An 18,829-nucleotide genomic window follows, 5' to 3' on the forward strand; every position below is an offset into this window, starting at 1 on the left:
ACTCCGGCGAGAGTGTATTAGGCCGCTGAGATATTTACATCGGCTCTGATTACAAGGCCGCTACGCTATTTAAAATTATCTTACTTACTCGGCACTGATAAACTAAAGTCATCTTTGTGATGCTGAATTGGATTCCTGTTGCTCTCAATGCTGTCATTAGACTTGAAACTATTGCTGACGCATAAAACCGGAAGAAACGTCGGATCCCTTGAATCTTGATCCTGTACTTTTCTCAATGATAACAAGATCCCCATACCATACTCTTCTCAATGATACCAAGATCCCCTTACTTCCACAACCTAGTCTTAATAATGTGGAACTAACTTTATCGGTTACCGCAAAGTACTTGAAATTTATTCTGGATTTAAAAATATCTTCTATACAGACACTCATGCCAGAGTGTCTAAGGCCGGACTTTGAAAATATATTTGCCATGTTAAATTGACTTTATGTTGACTTTGTGGCCAGCGTTGCTCTCAATGCTGCCATAAGATTTGACTCTACTGGTTTGGGTTGTTTAGATGAATTCCGGGAAAATATTTACTACTGAACTCGCCGATCCTTCTTCGTAGTACCTTTAATACCTTGATCACGGATGGAATTTTGGATCATTGGGATACAATCTCTCTTCTGAGGATCATCCATTTGAGATCTTCACTGATGGCTCAAAATCGAATGTGGATGCGGGCGGAGGCTGTTATATTACACAGACTGGAGCGAGTGTTGGACTACCGAACCAGTGTAGTATTCTTCAGGCAGAAGTCTCAATCGTGGATAAGGTAGGCGAGCTAGCTAAGGTTTTACCAAGTATACGGGGTGCATATTCGGATTTACAATAATAGACTGGTCACCCAAAAGTCTTTCAAGACAATACTTCAATCTGATAATAAAATGTCGGGCATCTTTGACTGAGATGACGGTACATTCTACCCTTGGATATTTCTTGATATGAGGATAATGAGATGGGACTTATTGATGGCTTGAGATCGCCATATTTTTTCTGCATTTCTCTCTCGGAATCGATATTTTTCTTAATGACATCGTCATATGTGTCGTCCGAGTTTGATTTAATCGTCAGTGCTTCTCACCTTGATCAAACTTAAGGTATTCTTCGGATATTTCTCTTTGCGACACTTAACCTTTCTTTTGAGTTGCTTCTATATTGCTGTCTTCGCTTCTTGATCTTTGTTGCTTTTCCATTCATTTGTAACTCTTTCATTATTGCTTTAATTCCTTATGCAGTCTCGTAAAAATCCGACAAACAATATGGTGAAGAACTTCGAACATTTAATAAGACGGAGGCAGTTGTTTAATCTCACATCTACTTACTCAGGTCTCACATCTACTTACTCATCTACTTACTCAGGAATAATCATAAAACAATCGTGGATCTTTTAGTAAAACAATCGTGGAACTTTCAGTAGAATAATCGTGGATCTTTTAGTAGAATAATCACAAAACAATCGTGGATCTTTTAAGTAGAATAATCACAAAACAATCGTGGATCTTTAAGTAGAATAATCACAAAATAATCGTAGATCTTTTAGTAGAATAATCACAACACAATCGTGGATCTTTAAGTAGAATAATCACAAAATAATCGTGGATCTTTTAGTAGAATAATCACCAAACAATCGTGGATCTTTAAGTAAAACGATATTTTAAAAAATAATCGTGGATCTTTAACTAGTATAATCACAAAACAATCGTGGATCTTTAAATAGAATAACCACAAAACAATCGAGGATCTTCTTTAAGTAGAATAATCACAAAACAATAGTGGATCTTTAAGCAGAATAATCACAAAACAATCGTGGATCTTTAAATAGAATAATCACAAAACAATCGTGGATCTTTTAGTAGAATAATCACAAAACAATCGTGGATCTTTTAGTGGAGTAATCGTGGATATTTTTGCAAAACAATCGTGGATCTTTTAGTAGAATAATCAAAAAACAATCGTGGATCTTTTAGTAGAATAATCACAAAACAATCGTGGATCTTTAAGTAAAATAATCACAAAACAATCGTGGATCTTTTAGTAGAATAATCACAAAACAATCGCGGATCTTTTAGTAGAATAATCACAAAACAATCGTGGATCTTTTATTGAAGTAATCGTGGCTATTTTTGCAAAGCAATCGTGAACCTTTAATAGAATAATCACAAAACAATCATGGATCCTTTAGTGGAGTAATCGTGGATATTTTAAAATCTTTTTAGAAAAACAATCGTGTTGAATAATCATAAAATAATCAAGGATCTTTTAATAAAACAATCGTGTAATTTAATTAGTGAATGGATCTTTTAGTAGACAAATCGATTATCTTTTAGTATAATAGTCGTGACTTTTTTAGTATTTCCTTCAAAACAAGTTTCTATTGCCTGTTCATCTACTGTAACCGTATGCTCTTATGATTTGAAACGTGCGCCAACATTAAATGGCCATGAACTGAAACGGTTCAAGTGAACCTTTGTTGAGGACATGACAAACACTGATATGGAACACTATGGGACACGGTGAATAAAATTTAAAAAAATATAAATACCGGAGTTTTTGGGAAAAACAACATGGAACTCCAACTAAAATATCAACTTTGACTATCTCCGAATGTTTCTTAATTCAGAGATAGTCAAAGTCAAAAATACTCGTTTTTATATCCTTCACCTTCGTGAGAAGGGTATATATGTAAGTGTGTCATTCCGTTTGTAATTTCCACAATATAATTTTCCGATCCTATAAAGTATAAATATTCTGGATCATTATAGATAGCGGAGTCGATTAAGCCATGTCCGCCTGTCTGTTGAAATCAATTTTCTGAAGACCCCAGATATCTACGATATCCAAATCTTCAATAATTCTGTCAGACATGCTTTCGAGAAGTTTAGTATTTAAAATCAGCAAAATCGGTCAACAAATAGCGGAGATATGAGGAAAAAACCAAAACAACCTCGATTTTTGACCTATATCTGGATTACTAAATCATTAATATAGACAATATGGATATATAATGGTAGATATTTCAAAGACCTTTGCAACGACGTATATAAGACCATAGTAAGTTGGACCTACAATGGATCAAAATCGGAAAAAATATTTAAACAAAAAATTTTATAAATAAAAAAAAAAAATTTTAAATTTAAAAAAAAATTCAGAATTTAAAAATTTTTTAAAAAAAAAAAATTTAAAATAACAATTCGAAAAAAATTTTTTCCAAAAAAATTTTATAAAAAAATTTAAAATAACAATTCGAAAAATTTTTTTTTTCCAAAAAATGAAAAAAGCAACTTTGGAAAAAAAAATAAACAAAGAATATATAAATATATATATTCTGGATCCTTATAGATAGCGGAGTCGATTAAGCCATGTCCGTCTGTCCGTCTATCTGTCTGTTGAAATCAATTTTCCGAAGACCCCAGACATCTACGTCATCCAAATCTTCAATAATTCTGTCAGACATGCTTTCGAGAAGTCTGCTATTTAAAATCAGCAAAATCGGTCCATAAATAACGGAGATATGAGCAAAAAACCGGGACAACCTCGATTTTTAACCTATTTTTGATCTATATCTGGATTACTAAGTCATTAATATAGATAATATGGATATCTAATGATAGATATTTCAAAGTCCATTGCAACAATGTAGATAAGGCTATAGTAAGTTGGACCTACAATGGGTCAAAATCGGGAAAAATATTTTTTAACCCGAATTTTTTTTTCATCAAAAAATTTTTTTTGTCACAAATTTTTTTTTTAAAAAAAATAATTTAAAACTAAAAAAAAAATTTTGTTTTACAAAATTCGGAAAAAAAAATTTTTTTAAAAAATTAAAAAATAATTTCGAAAAACATTTAAAAAAAAAATAAATTTTGTTTACCTAAAAAAAAAATTTTCAAAACTAAAAAAAAAAAATTTTAAAAAATTTTTAAAAAAAATAAAAAACAATTTTGAAATACATTTAAAAAAAAATTAAATTTTGCTTAGCTAAAAAAAATTATTTTAAAGTATAATTTGGTGAACAGCCGAAAATAGCTCTCTTACTTGTTTTCTATACCACTGTGTGTCGCTTACAATAAAATTCGTTTACTGTAAAATGTAAACACTGACTTACGATAAAATCTTACCTCTTATATTTTTGAAGTTACTAACAATTTTGATATTCTGCGAACACTAAAACATCAGTCGGTCCACAAAAATTTAAAATTTAGCAATAAAAAAAAAATTTTGAAAATGTCGCTTACGATAATTTAGCGCTAAGGGCTCGATATGATCCATGTTCTCTTTATGTCGACCAAGGATTTAGATACATATGTATGTTACAAATAAACAGAGTTTTGACTTTATTCACTTTCTCAATTTATATTTGAGTCAAATCTATCCTTTACAAAACAAAGTTTTCAATTTCCAATAACGTTCTACCCACAGTGTTCAACTATTTAATTTGTTTGCAAAATTTTCTCTCCCTAGCAAACAATGTATTCATGGTCATATAATTAAAATTATTATAAGCAAATTATAAATTTTCGCATAAACACTTGACAAAATGATTGCAGTGCAAATGCAACAATGCAACTCTTTTAGTTTCAGTTCTTTAACATACTTTTAGGCAAACACAGCTATACTCTGCTGGCAGCTCAGTTAAGATGTCATTTAACGGCACAATTTTAAATTTACTCTTGGCTTCAACTGCACTGAGTAGCAATGAATCTCTTGCAATACCACAAATGATCAATAGTTCTTTGATCATTGAGATTGTGGCAGGTTTTCATCAAAGCTTAGAGTTTAAGAATATTGTGTTTTATATCTCCGAACGTTTGTATAGAAATACGGAAACGGCTTCTCTGTTCTTAAGAGACTTTTGACAAGCATTTCCTTTGCTGCCGCTAACCATTATAATGGATAATCCCGATTTGATGGTGGGTCTGCTAAGTACACCCTGTTTGTGTTTTGTTATGACTAGTGAATGGCAGGATCCCATTATGGAGCTGGCGGCTAGCAGTTTGACAAGTATACGTTATTTTAAAACCATGTTTCTATTGTATCCCTTAAAGGAAGCTGCTAAAGATGATGAATACAACCTGAGTTTTGTAGATTCTATAGAGTTTTATGAAAACCTACGTTTGCTGTATGAATGGGTGTGGCAGAAACAGTTCCTGAACACTGTGTTAATAACCATCAACAATAATATTTATTTGTATGATCCATTTCCCTCCGGAAGTTTGGTGAATAAAACCGGCAATTGGAGTTTGGATGACTTCTTTAGAAACGATAAGTTAAATTTAAAGGGTTATGAAATTAAGACACCCGTGCGCTTTGATTTGCCAGGAGTATTTGTGCTGAGACGTTATCCCAACAAGGGTAGGGTTAGCAAATTAACTGGTTCGGCGGGTAAATTGTTTGGAGCCTTTGTCAATGATATAAATGGCACCTTCAATGACCAGCTATTATACGAACATGAATTTGAGCCTTTCAATATGACTTCGTTTATAAAAATGGTGGAGTCGGAGCAGCTGGAGATAAGTGTACATTCATATACCTCCATGAAAAGTGATGGCGTGGGCACCAGTTATCCTGTAGGCATTAATGATTGGTGTTTGATGGTGCCTTTTCGTAACAGTTCGCCCGAGTATATGTTTCTACAAATGAGTTTTCAGCAAACTAGCTGGTTTTTGCTTTGTTTTTCGGCTATCTATATAACGTTGGGCCTGTGGCTGTGTACTCCCAGACGAGAAAGAGATGTCAGTTTAGCATTTTTGCAGTCCATATGCTCTTTGTTGCTGTTAACGCCGGTGAAATTTATAACGCTGCCCTTTCTTCGTTTACGTTTCTTATTTGTTCTATTGTTTGTGGTGGGCTTTTGCATTAGCAATATGTATTTAACCAAAATGGCCAGTTATTTGACAGCCTCCAGCAGCCAGGATCAAATTAACAATATGCGAGATCTCATAGCTGCAAAATTGAATATAATGATATTGGACTATGAGTACAATTACATAGTGGAAATGAAACTGAACTTTACTCCTGGATTTATGGAGTTACTCATGCCTGTTTCTAAATCTGTTATGGACAAACATCGTGATTGCTTAAACACCAGCTATGGCTATAGTGTTGCCTCGGATACCTGGGATTTCCTTAACAAGCAACAGCGCTTTCTAAAGAAGCCTTTATTTCATCTGACCTCCATGTGTCTGGGTCCTTTTTATCATGTGTTTCCTTTAAAAAAGGATTCATATCTAATGCAGCCATTAAAGGATTTCATATTGGCTGTCTCCCAAACCGGTTACATATTCTTTTGGGAGGATGAGGCCTTCGATGATGCCTTGTTTTTGGGTTATGTTCAAATGTTTAAGAATGATCAAGGATTTTCTGCCTTGTCCATTAATTTTTTCCGTTCGATTTGTTATGTCTGGTTGTTTGGTTTGCTGCTGGCTACAGTAACATTTATGTTGGAAGTTAAGCGTGTGTCTATGGGTAAGTTGTGCAAAGGAATATGTAAGTGGGCGGGTTGGCTTAAGCGGAAAATTTGTGAGATATAATGTTGTATTCAAATAAAATTAAGTTGTTAAAATTAAGGAAATTTGTGTTTTATTTCATTAAAATTTGGATAAGGTCAACTTTGAGCCAGATGGGAGGCCCCTTATGTGGCTTCCTAGGCTGGATTTCCAAGAACTAGTTTGCTTCTTCTCATTACACGGGGATCGTTACTAGCCTGTTTAAAAAAAATTTGGACAAACCAGACATACGACACCGTGCAGTATTTTTTTTTCGATCTATACTCTAGAGACCAAAACCTTGAGGTGGAGGATATTGTGGTCAGATATGAAGAAACGAGTTCAGTTAATTAGACAGCCATCCTGACATTAGGAACTTATTCGACGGTGTGCTTCCGAGACCTGCAAAGACCAGAGATGTGTGAGATGGAAGAACAAATATAGAATTCATCTTCTGCAACCCGAATAACGATGTGTCCAAAACGTACGACACCCTGCAGTATATTTTTTCGCTCTATACACTAGAGACCAAAACCTTGTGGTCGAGGATATTGAGTCAGATAGGAAGAAACAAAGCTCAGTCCATTATACCGCCATCCTGTCATCAGGACCTTATTCGACGGTGCGCTTCCGAGATCTGGAAAGACCAGAGATGTGTGAGATGGAAAAACAAATGTCGAATCCATCTTCTGTAACCCGAATAACGATGTGCTCTCGCTGGTTATAGGTAACTGCGACATAGCGACTCTTGGTCTGATTAACTCCTCAACCTTCCGAGGTATAGTTTCGTTAAGACCATTGTTTATTGACTTAAAAATTTCATCGCTTCTGAATACCAAACTTACATCAATAACAATAGAAGGTAAGTTGGCACAGTTTTGGATTATTTTCCATCTTCCTACAAGGTCAAGAAGCCACGATGAAATTCCACGAAACAGTCATCGCTGCGACCACTGTTTATATCATAGAGAGTCAATTATCTACTTCAGCATATTCCAGCTTTAACTGCGGGTCAGGCAAAAGAGTCCAGTATCGTCCATCCGAATCTTAAAACCAGCAGGTTGGTTACATAGGACAAGCAGAAGATGTGGATAGATCATTTAAAGAACAGCATGTTAAGCTCGCTTTAGTATCGCACTCCAGCCTCAAGATTAAGGATTAAGTTTGCAAACACCATTCTAACCAAACAATCGTCCACACTCGAATACAATTTACATGACAGTTGAAGTTGGAAGATGAATTGGAATATATCACTTGAAGAACAGGTGATATTATTCTCCTTATCGACAAAGAATGCCAGCGTCGCTTGTGCTTGTTTTCTTTTTGCTGGCTTTTCATTTAGCACCCTGTTAGAGTTAAGGCGAATCGAAGGCAAATCGAAGGCCATCGGACCATCAACGCTGCCAGAACATCCCAGATCATCTTCTGCCTTGTCATTGCATATTCTACACTAGTAATTGTAGAGGGCAGATTCCAGTCTCTGAATGTCTCGCTTGGTATTTAAAACAGCTTGTGTTTAGTATCCGATTTATGACCTGTCTTTGAGGAAAACCACTAATATCTATATGACGATATCGCTTTTGTTATCTGTCGCAAAGATCTATGGAATCTCTTCTCATTTTCCAGGTAACCCATCGGGGGCCAAGCATATTTCGTAATATTCATAGTTTCATCACAGCGTTTATGTGAAAACCACTCATATCACATAGGGCTTAAGCCTTTTCTTTCCTTTCCTTTATTTTTATGTGAAAACCGCTCATATCTCAGAGGACTTAAGCCTTTTACCTTTACATTTTCCTTAAAATGTTCCTTTCCATTTCCTTTCTTTCGCTTTCCCTTTCTCTTTCTCTTTCTCTTTCCCTTTCCCCTCCCTTTCCCTTTCCCATTCCATAGATCGTGGTCGAAGATTATGAGAAGATGTTCAGTGGTCTATTCTTCTTTCTTGTCATTCCAACTTCTACAGAAGTCCTTGTAGAGGGCAGTTTTCAGTCTCTGAATGTCTCGTTGTGACTTCCTATTAACCCATCGGGGGAGCCAGCATAGATTCCGTAAAATTCACAGCATTTATGTCAAAACCACTCAAATCTCATAGGGCTTAAGCCTTTTCTTTCCTTTATTTTTATGTGCAACCACTCATATCTCACAGGACTTAGGCCTTTTTCCTTTAAATTTTCCTTTCCCTATTCCTTTTCCTTTTCCTTTCCCTTTCCAGCATGATCGTGAGTGGGAATTTTGAGTCTTTTTAAATGGTTGAAGATTATGAGAAGATGTTCAGTGGTCTCCTCTTCGTCCTTGTCATTCCAACTTCTACAGATGCCATTTTAGAGGGCAGTTTCCAGTCTCCGAATGTCTTGTCGTGAGTTTTACAGAATCTATGCTGGCTTCCTATTAACCCATCGGGGAAGCCAGCATAGTTTCCGCAAAATTCAAAGTGCCATCACAGCATTTCTGTAAAAACCACTCAAATCACACAGGGATTAAGCCTTTCTTATCCGTTCCTATCCTTCCTATTCTTCCTATTTTTCCTATTCTTCCTATTCTTATTGCCATCACAGCATTTATGTCAAAACCACTCAAATCACACAGGGATTAAGCATTTCCTATCCTTCCTATTCTTCCTATTCTTCCTATCCTTCCTATCCTTCCTATCCTTCCTATCCTTCCTATCCGTCCTATCCTTCCTATCGTTCCTATCGTTCCTATCGTTCCTATCCTTCCTATCCTTCCTATCCTTCCTATCCTTCCTATCCTTCCTATCCTTCCTATCCTTCATATCCTTCATATCCTTCCTATCCTTCCTATCCTTCCTATCCTTCCTATCCTTCCTATCCTTCCTATCCTTCCTATCCTTCCTATCCTTCCTATCCTTCCTATCCTTCCTATCCTTCCTATCCTTCCTATCCTTCCTATCCTTCCTATCCTTCCTATCCTTCCTATCCTTCCTATCCTTCCTATCCTTCCTATCCTTCCTATCCTTCCTATCCTTCCTATCCGTCCTATCCGTCCTATCCGTTCTATCCGTCCTATCCTTCCTATCCTTCATATCCTTCATATCCTTCATATCCTTCATATCCTTCCTATCCTTCCTATCCTTCCTATCCTTCCTATCCTTCCTATCCTTCCTATCCTTCCTATCCTTCCTATCCTTCCTATCCTTCCTATCCTTCCTATCCTTCCTATCCTTCCTATCCTTCCTATCCTTCCTATCCTTCCTATCCTTCCTATCCTTCCTATCCTTCCTATCCTTCCTATCCTTCCTATCCTTCCTATCCTTCCTATCCTTCCTATCCTTCCTATCCTTCCTATCCTTCCTATCCTTCCTATCCTTCCTATCCTTCCTATCCTTCCTATCCTTCCTATCCTTCATATCCTTCATATCCTTCATATCCTTCATATCCTTCTATCCTTCCTATCCTTCCTATCCTTCCTATCCTTCCTATCCTTCCTATCCTTCCTATCCTTCCTATCCTTTCTATCCTTCCTATCATTCATATCTTATCGTATCCTATCCTTTCCTATCTATAGATAGTGTGTGGGAATTTTGAGTCTTTTTAAAAGGATCTCAAACATTTTCCAATTTCCTACCTTAATAAAACAAGAAAAACAAATAAGAAATGGCTAGTTTCTAATGACTGGTCATGTACTGTAACCACATGTGCTTTAGATTTGAAACCTACGCCATCAATAATGACCGTGAACTTAAATGGTTCAAGTGATACTTTGTTTAAATCATGAAACTGATATGACACTATGGGTCAAATTAAGAAGAAAACTGCTAACAATTTACTATTATTATATTGACCTTTTGCGTCCTCTTCGTCCTTTAGAAGCTAATGTTTGAGATGGTGTCTTTAAGGAATCAGGTTCCAGTTGCTATCGGAGATCCCGGCTTTCCTTTTGTAATTGTCTCTTCTTCCTTTCAGCTGAGGTTAAGGCTTATGACCAAATATGTCTCCTTCTCTGTTCTTCCTAGAACGATACATATTTGCTAGGCGCTTCTATAATCTAGGTCCTTTTCTATAATTTCCACACCATCGCTTTTTTCTTTTATGACTAGTATTTCCTTTCCGTATTAGCTTCCTTTATTTTTGTCCTATTTCAGGCCACAGTGCTCAATTATCATTTTTGTTTGGAAATTTAGCTTGCTATCTGTCTCCCACCATAAATAATTGTATCTACAGCCATATAATTAAAATTATTATAAGCAAATTAAAAATTTTCGCACAAACACTTGACAATATAGGATTTCAGCAAAATATACTTTTAGTTTCAGTTTTCTAAAATACTTTTAAGCAACAACATGTCCTTAAGCTGCATAATACTACACTTGCTGCTGGCCTCCACAGTTGCAGCCTCGCTGAACAGCTCAACAACACAGCCATTACCACAAATGGTCAATAGTTCTTTGGTGTTGGACATAGTGACGGGATTACATCAACGTTTGGAGTTTCACAATTTTGTGTTTTATATCTCGCAACGTTTGTTAAGAGATACGGAAACGTTTTCGAATTTCTTTCAAGACTTTTGGCAGACATTGCCCTTTATACCGGTCACAATTATCATAGATAATCCCCGGAGCATGGTGGGTATGCTGAGTACACCCTGCTTGTGTTTCATAATGACCACCGAATGGCAGGATCCTATTATGGAGTTGGCAGCCTTGAGCTTGAAAAGTATACGCTACTATCGGACAATGTTTCTGTTATTTCCCCAACAAGAATATGAGGATGATGATTATGATGAATTCAGCTTAAGTTTGGAAGAAAATATACGTTTATTGTATGACTGGGTATGGAAGAAACAGTTCCTGAACACTATGCTAATAACCATCAACAATAATATCCTTCTGTACGATCCCTATCCCACTGGAATTGTGGTGAATAAAACCAGTAATTGGTCATTAGAGGATATATTTAGGATGGAAAAGCTTAACTTAAAAGGCTTTGCAATTAAAACACCCATACGCTATGATTTACCCCGAGTATTTAGCTTGAGACGTTATCCGAATAAAGGACGAGTTAGCAAATTAACTGGCACCTCAGGCAAACTATTTGGAGCCTTTATAATGTCTATTAATGGCTCGTTCGATGACAAGCTAATACATGAACATGAATTTGAGCCTTTTGATTTAATAGCCTTCATAAAAATGGTGGAGACCAAGCAGGTGGAGATTAGTGTTCATTCTTATACCTCCATGATAAATGCCTCGGTTGGCACCAGTTATCCGATTGGCATTAATGACTGGTGTCTCATGGTGCCTTATCGTAATAGCTCGCCCGAGTATATGTTTCTGCAAAAGACCTTTCACCTAAGCAGTTGGCTTTTGCTATGTTTTGCTGTGCTCTATATCATGCTGGGCATTTGGTTGTGTGCTCCCCCCCAGGAAAGAGACTTAAGTCTATCATTTTTGGAATCCATCAGCTCCATAATGCAGTTGGCGCCTTTGAAACTTATAACTTTGCCTTTCAAGCGTTTGCGTTTTCTATTTGTGCTGTTATTTGTGGTGGGCTTTTGCCTTAGCAATATTTATTTAACGAAAATGGCCAGTAAATTGACCGCCTCCAGCGAACCCCGACAAATTGATAGCATACAGGATATCATAGATGCCAAGTTAAATATCATGGTGCTGGGTTTGGAATACAATGCATTGCTCCGCATGAACAATAGCCCCGAGTTTCTGAAATTCGTTATGTCTGTCTCTAAGCCAGTTATGGACAAACATCGTGATTGCCTGAATACCACATATGGCTATAGTGTGTCCACCGATCGTTGGAGATTTATCAATAAACAACAGGATTTCCTAAAGAAGCCTCGATTTCGCCTAACCACCATATGTAGTGGTCCGTTTTATCATGTGTTTCCCTTGCAAAAGGATTCGCATCTGCTGCAACCCTTAAAGGATTTTATATTGGCTGTCTCTCAATCCGGTTATATATTCTTTTGGGACGAAGAGGCCTTCGATGATGCCTTATTTTTGGGTTATGTTCAAATGTTTAAGAACGATCATGGATTTACAGCCTTGTCCATAAATTTTTTTCTTTCGATTTATGTGGTGTGGTTTTTCGGTTTGCTGCTGGCTGCAGTAATTTTTTTATTGGAAGTTAAAAGAGTGACTATATGGAAGATCCATGAATCAATGGCCAAAGGGGTAAGATGCTTAAAGCGAAAGTTTAATGGAATGTAATTATGTATGTAATCTAATAATATCTTTAAAATAACAAAATAAAATTGGTGTTGTTCGAAAATTAAAATTGTGTTCGAAATTTATAAATAAAACAATTGAAATTAAGCGCTAAACTTCGAACTGGATGTTTTTTGGGTGAATTTTTAAAGTTTGTACATTTTTAGACTTTTTCGAAAATTCGAAATTAATTTCGAATTTTTCGAAATTGCCAAATATTAGCCAAATCCCACATTCTTACCTTAAAATATGATAAATTCATGAGTAATATTAATTCTGCACATTTTTAGTAAAATTCGGAAATTCGAAATTAATTTCGAATGTTCGAAATTCTTAAATATTAGCCAAATCACATATTTTTACCTTAAAATTTATTAAATTCATGTGTAATATTAATTCTGCACATTTTTAACAATGTTCGAAAATTCGAACTTAATTTCGAATTTTTCGAAATTCCCCAATTTTAGCAAAAAATGTCAAAATTTTTGCCTTAAAATTGCTCAAATTAATATGTAATATAAATTTTGTGCATATTTAGCAATGTTCGAAAATTCGAACTTAATTTCGAATTTTTCGAAATTCCCAAATATTAGCAAAATTCAACATTTTTACATTTAAATTTAATAAATTCAAGAGTAAAATTAATTCTCCACATTTTTAGCAATGTTCGAAAATTCGAACTTAATTTCGAATTTTTCGAAATTCCCTAATCTTAGCAAAATTTCAAAATTTTTGCCTTAAATTGCTGAAATTAATATGAAATATAAATTCTGTGCATATTTAGCAATGTTCGAAAATTCGAACTTAATTTCGAATTTTTCGAAATTCCCAAATATTAGCAAAATCCCATATTTTTGCCTTAAAATTTATTAAATTCATGTGTAATATTAACAATGTTCGAAAATTCGAACTTAATTTCGAATTTTTCAAAATTCTCAAATGTTAGCAAAATTCCAAAATTTTAGCTTTTTAACATTTTTAGCAAAATTCGGAAATTAATTTCAAAATTCCCAAATATTGGCAAAATTCTAAATTTTTACCTTAAGATTCATTAAATTCATGTGTTATATAAATTTTGTGCAATTTAGCAATGTTCGAAAATTCGAACTTAATTTCGAATTTTTCGAAATTCCCAAATATTAGCCAAATCCCACATTTTTACCTTAAAATTTATTAAATTCATGCGTAATTTGCCATTTTTAGCAATGTTCGAAAATTCTAAATTAATTTCGAATTTTTCGAAATTGTCAAATATTAGCAAAATTCCAAAATTTCTGCCTTAAAATTGCTCAAGTTAATATTTAACATAAATTTTGTGCATATATAACAATGTTCGAAATTTCGAACTTAATTTCGAATTTTTCGAAATTACCAAATATAAGCAAAATTCCACATTTTTACTTTAAAATTGCTCAAGTTAATATGTAATATAAATTTTGGGCATATTTAGTAATGTTCGAAAATTCGAACTTAATTTCGAATTTTTCGAAATTCCGAAATGTTAGCAAATTCCTTAATTGTTATCTTAAAATCACTCAGATTCATGAGTAATATTAATTCTGCACATTTTTAGCAATGTTCGAAAATTCGAACTTAATTTCGAATTTTTCGAAATTCCCAAATATAAGCAAAATTCCACATTTATACTTTAAAATTAGTCAAGTTAATATGCAATATAAATTTTGGGCATATGTAGCAATGTTCGAAAATTCGAACTTAATTTCGAATTTTTCGAAATTCTTAAATATAAGCAAAATTCCACATTTTTACTTTACTATTGCTCAAGTTATTATGTAATATAAATTTTGGTCATATTTAGCAATGTTCGAAAATTCGAACATAATTTCGAATTTTTCGAAATTCCCAAATATAAGCAAAATTCCACATTTAGCAATGTTCGAAAATTCGAACTTAATTTCGAATTCGGCGAAATTCCCAAATGTTAGCAAAATCCTTAATTGTTACCTTAAAATCACTTAGATTCATGCGTAATATTAATTCTGCACATTTTTAGCAATGTTCGAAAATTCGAACTTAATTTCGAATTTTTCGAAATTCCCAAATATTAGCAAAATTCCACATTTTTACCTACAATTGCTCAAGTTATTATGTAATATAAATTTTGGTCATATTTAGCAATGTTCGAAAATTCGAACTTAATTTCGAATTCGGCGAAATTCCCAAATGTTAGCAAAATCCTTAATTGTTACCTTAAAATCACTTAGATTCATGCGTAATATTAATTCTGCACATTTTAAGCAATGTTCGAAAATTCGAACTTAATTTCAAATTTTTCGAAATTCCCAAATATTAGCCAAATCCCACATTTTTACCTTAAAATTTTTTAAATTCATGTGTAATATTAATTCTGCACATTTTTAGCAATGTTCGAAAATTCGAACTCAATTTCGAATTTTTCGAAATTCCCAAATATTAGAAAAATCTTTAATTGTTACCTTGAAATCACTCAGATTCATGCGTAATATTAATTCTGCACAATTTTAGCAATGTTCGAAAATTCGAACTTAATTTCGAATTTTTCGAAATTCCCAAATATAAGCAAAATTCCACATTTTTACTTTCAAATTGCTCAAATTAATATTTAATATAAATTTTGTGCATATTTAGCAATGTTCGAAAATTCGAACTTAATTTCGAATTCGGCGAAATTCCCAAATGTTAGCAAAATCCTTAATTGTTACCTTAAAATCACTCAGATTCATGAGTAATATTAATTCTGCACATTTTTAGCAATGTTCGAAAATTCGAACTTAATTTCGAATTTTTCGAAATTCCAAAATAGCAGCAAAATTCCTTATTTTTACTTTAAAATTGCTCAAGTTATTATTTAATATAAATTTTGGTCATATTTAGCAATGTTCGAAAATTCGAACTTAATTTCGAATTTTTCGAAATTCCCAAATATTAGCAAAATTCCACATTTTTACTTTAAAATTGCTCAAGTTATTATGTAATATAAATTTTGTGCATATTTAGCAATGTTCGAAAATTCGAATTTAATTTCGAATTTTTCGAAATTCCCAAATATTAGCCAAATTTTATATATTTACCTTAAAATCGTTCAAATGTAAACGCAATTAAAAAAATAAAATAAATTTCTGTGCCATCTCAGGCCACAGTGCAGAATTACTTTTTTTGTTGTTGTAAGTTTTTGCAAAATATACTGCACTAATAAATCACGAAACTTATCTGCCGCCATATAATTAAAATTCCGATAAGTAAATGAATAATTTTAGACACTTGACCAGGATTTTAGCGGCACATGACCATAGTTAGTTTAGTTTTTGATTCAGTTTTCCAACACACTTTTAACCAGTCACAACAACATGGCCTTAAACAGCACAATTATAAACTTACTATTGGCCTCAACAGCTTCTTCAGCTGGCCAGAACATTAATAAATTACAACAAATACCACAATTGGTGAATAGTTCCTTAATCATTGACATAGTGCAAGGATTACATCAACGTTTAGAGTTTCAGAATTTTGTGTTTTTTATCTCTAAACATTTGTTTGGAGAATTGGATTTCTTTCATGGCTTTTGGCAGACTCTGCCCTTTGTACCGGTAACTATTATTGGAGATAATAACAGTTCGTTAAAGGGTTTGCTGAGTACGCCCTGCTTGTGTTTTATAATGACCACCGAATGGCAGGATCCTATTATGGAGTTGGCAGCCTTGAGTTTGAAAAGTATACGTTATTTTCGGACCATGTTTGTGTTATTTCCGGTGGAGGAATATAATCAAGATGAGGATGATAAATTCCAATTGGCAGAGTTTAATTCACTTAATGAAAATATACGTTTGTTGTATGAATGGGCGTGGCAGCAGCAGTTCCTGAACACCTTGCTAATAACCATTAACAATAATATCTATTTGTATGAGCCTTTTCCCCAAGGAAATGTGATGAATGTGACCTTGGATTGGTCATTAGAGGATTTCTTTAGAGATCAGAAGCTTGATCTGAAAGGCTTTGAAATTATTACGCCCCTACGCTTTGATCTGCCTCGGGTATTTAGCTTGAGACGTTTTCCCAATAAGGGTAGAATCAGTAAATTAAGTGGTTCCTCGGGTAAACTATTTGGAGCCTTTATAGAGCATATCAATGGCACTTTCAATGACCAGCTAATACATGAACATGAATTTGAGTTCTTCAATATGACTACATTTATAGTAATGGTGGAGTCGCAGCAGCTGGAGATAAGTGTACATTCATATACCTCCATGCAAACAGATGAGGTGAGCACCAGTTATCCGGTGGGTATTAATGATTGGTGTTTAATGGTGCCCTTTCGTAATAGTTCTGCCCAGCATACGATTTTGCTGGATACTTTGCAGCTAAGCACTTGGTTGCTGCTGGCATTTGCTGCTGTATATATCATGCTGGGCATATGGCTGTGTTGCCCTAAACAAAATCGGGACTTAAGTCTGGCATTTTTACAATCCATATGCTGCTTAATGCAGTTGCCGCCTTTGAAATTAATGACTTTGCCTTTAAAGCGTTTAAAGTATTTATTTATTGTATTATTTGTGGTGGGCTTTTGCCTTACCAATATGTATCTGTCCAAAATGGCCAGCTATTTGACCGCCAACCGGCCTCAGCAACAAATCAACACCCTACAGGATATTATATCAGCAAATTTATCCATAATGATGTTGGATTTTGAATACCAGCTGATAATGCGCATGAATTATACTTCCCGTTTTTTGGATTTAATCCTGCCCGTTTCTCCAGCTAAAATGGACAGGCATCGTCAAGTTTTCAATACCAGCTTTGGCTACAGTGTTCCCTCGGATATCTGGAATTTTCTAAACAGACAACAGCAGTATCTGAAGCAGCCTTTATTTCGTCTCTCTTCGGTATGTATGGGTCCGTTTTATCATGTGTTTCCTTTGCAAACGGACTCGTATTTGCTAAAGCCCTTAAATGATTTTATAGGGGATGTTCGACAAACGGGTTTTATATACTTTTGGGAGAATGAGGCTTTCTATGATGCTTTATTTATGGGTTATGTTCGAATGTTTAAGATTGATCAGGAATTTAAAGCCTTATCGTTAGAATTCTTTAGTGCGATTATTATTATCTGGTTTTCGGGTTTGCTATTGGCTTTAGTTATGTTTGTAATGGAAATTAGGAGAGTGAATTTGGCTAAGTTAAGCTTAAGATTTAAGCGAAGAAATGTATGAATTGTAATAATTGTTTGAAAGGGAAATAAAGTATCTGGTTTTAATCACAAAATACAAAATACATTGTTTTATTGGAACGCTAGCTAATCATAGACTAGCTAATCACTACTGTCATAGACCTAACTCAGTTGTCAAAAATCTAATCGAGATATATCGATTTGAAGTTACACTAGTAAGTATCGTTTAGGATAAATAATAATTTTTTGTGTATTTTTCATAAATTTTAACCCTCTAAATATCCGAATATCAGTCTAGTTCAGTGGTCGCCATAGAGAGATCAAGGAATATCTATATATATATAAGAGTAACGTTACTGACTGACTGACTGACTGATTCATCATCCCACAGCCCAAACGACTGAAGCTAGAATCAATTTTAACTGTGGGCTCCTCCCTCCCCCAAACGATCCACTAAGAAGGGATTTTTGGAAATTCGAACGTTTAGGGAGTAAAAAAGGGTAAATCCGTTAACCTTATATCTTCAAAACTAATAAAGATACAAAAAAACTTAAAATTGCATGTTACTCCATTTAAAAAATAAGCTGACAGGTGTTTCGTACTTTTTCGAAATTCGAAACTTTTAGGGGAGAAAACGGATAAAAACTGTATTTTGGTACTTTTTTTGGCACCCTATGTATCTTTTAAACCAATAAACATAGAAACAAATTTTAAATCGTATTCTTTACTTAACAAAAAATAAAAAATATAAGTTTGGTACTTTTTGGAAATTCGGACCGTTAAGGGATAAAAATTGTGTTTATTTTTGGTACTTTTTCATAAAATATGTTTTTCTATAATTTGACATAGACATAAGAATATTTTATTATGAGCTCCCACCACGATACAGAAATTTATTTGAATAAAATTTTACCACCTCAATGTGGATAAAAAAGGTACCAAAAAGGGAATAAAATCGGGAAAATACATTTTATTGCAAATTATTAAGCCGA

At 34.2% G+C, this 18,829-nt stretch overlaps 3 protein-coding genes across 3 annotated transcripts; all 3 read left to right on the plus strand.

The window, feature by feature from the left end:
* Positions 1-4,896: 4,896 nt before the first annotated feature.
* LOC135959989 (uncharacterized) lies at positions 4,897-7,946 on the plus strand. Its single transcript, XM_065511158.1, has 2 exons — positions 4,897-6,472; positions 7,846-7,946. The coding sequence occupies exons 1-2, from the start codon at positions 4,897-4,899 to the stop codon at positions 7,944-7,946; spliced, it is 1,677 nt and encodes a 558-aa protein (XP_065367230.1).
* Positions 7,947-10,792: 2,846 nt separating this feature from the next.
* Positions 10,793-12,676, plus strand: LOC135959990 (uncharacterized). The gene has a single exon (XM_065511160.1). It carries the CDS (start codon positions 10,793-10,795, stop codon positions 12,674-12,676), a length of 1,884 nt encoding a protein of 627 aa, XP_065367232.1.
* Positions 12,677-16,020: 3,344 nt separating this feature from the next.
* LOC135959992 (uncharacterized) lies at positions 16,021-17,880 on the plus strand. The gene has a single exon (XM_065511162.1). The coding sequence runs from the start codon at positions 16,021-16,023 to the stop codon at positions 17,878-17,880; it is 1,860 nt and encodes a 619-aa protein (XP_065367234.1).
* The last annotated feature ends 949 nt before the right edge of the window (positions 17,881-18,829 follow it).

This window comes from Calliphora vicina, chromosome 5, assembly GCF_958450345.1.
Source record: "Calliphora vicina chromosome 5, idCalVici1.1, whole genome shotgun sequence".
Taxonomy (NCBI): domain Eukaryota; kingdom Metazoa; phylum Arthropoda; class Insecta; order Diptera; family Calliphoridae; genus Calliphora; species Calliphora vicina.

Bases quoted from the DNA above. Each gene is read 5' to 3' on its own strand.
- LOC135959989 (XM_065511158.1), top strand. From the start codon at position 4,897: ATGGATAATCCCGATTTGATGGTGGGTCTGCTAAGTACACCCTGTTTG. The intron at 6,473-7,845 runs GTAAGTTGTGCA...GCACCCTGTTAG, and splicing joins AGTTAAGCGTGTGTCTATGG to AGTTAAGGCGAATCGAAGGC.
- LOC135959990 (XM_065511160.1), top strand. From the start codon at position 10,793: ATGTCCTTAAGCTGCATAATACTACACTTGCTGCTGGCCTCCACAGTT.
- LOC135959992 (XM_065511162.1), top strand. From the start codon at position 16,021: ATGGCCTTAAACAGCACAATTATAAACTTACTATTGGCCTCAACAGCT.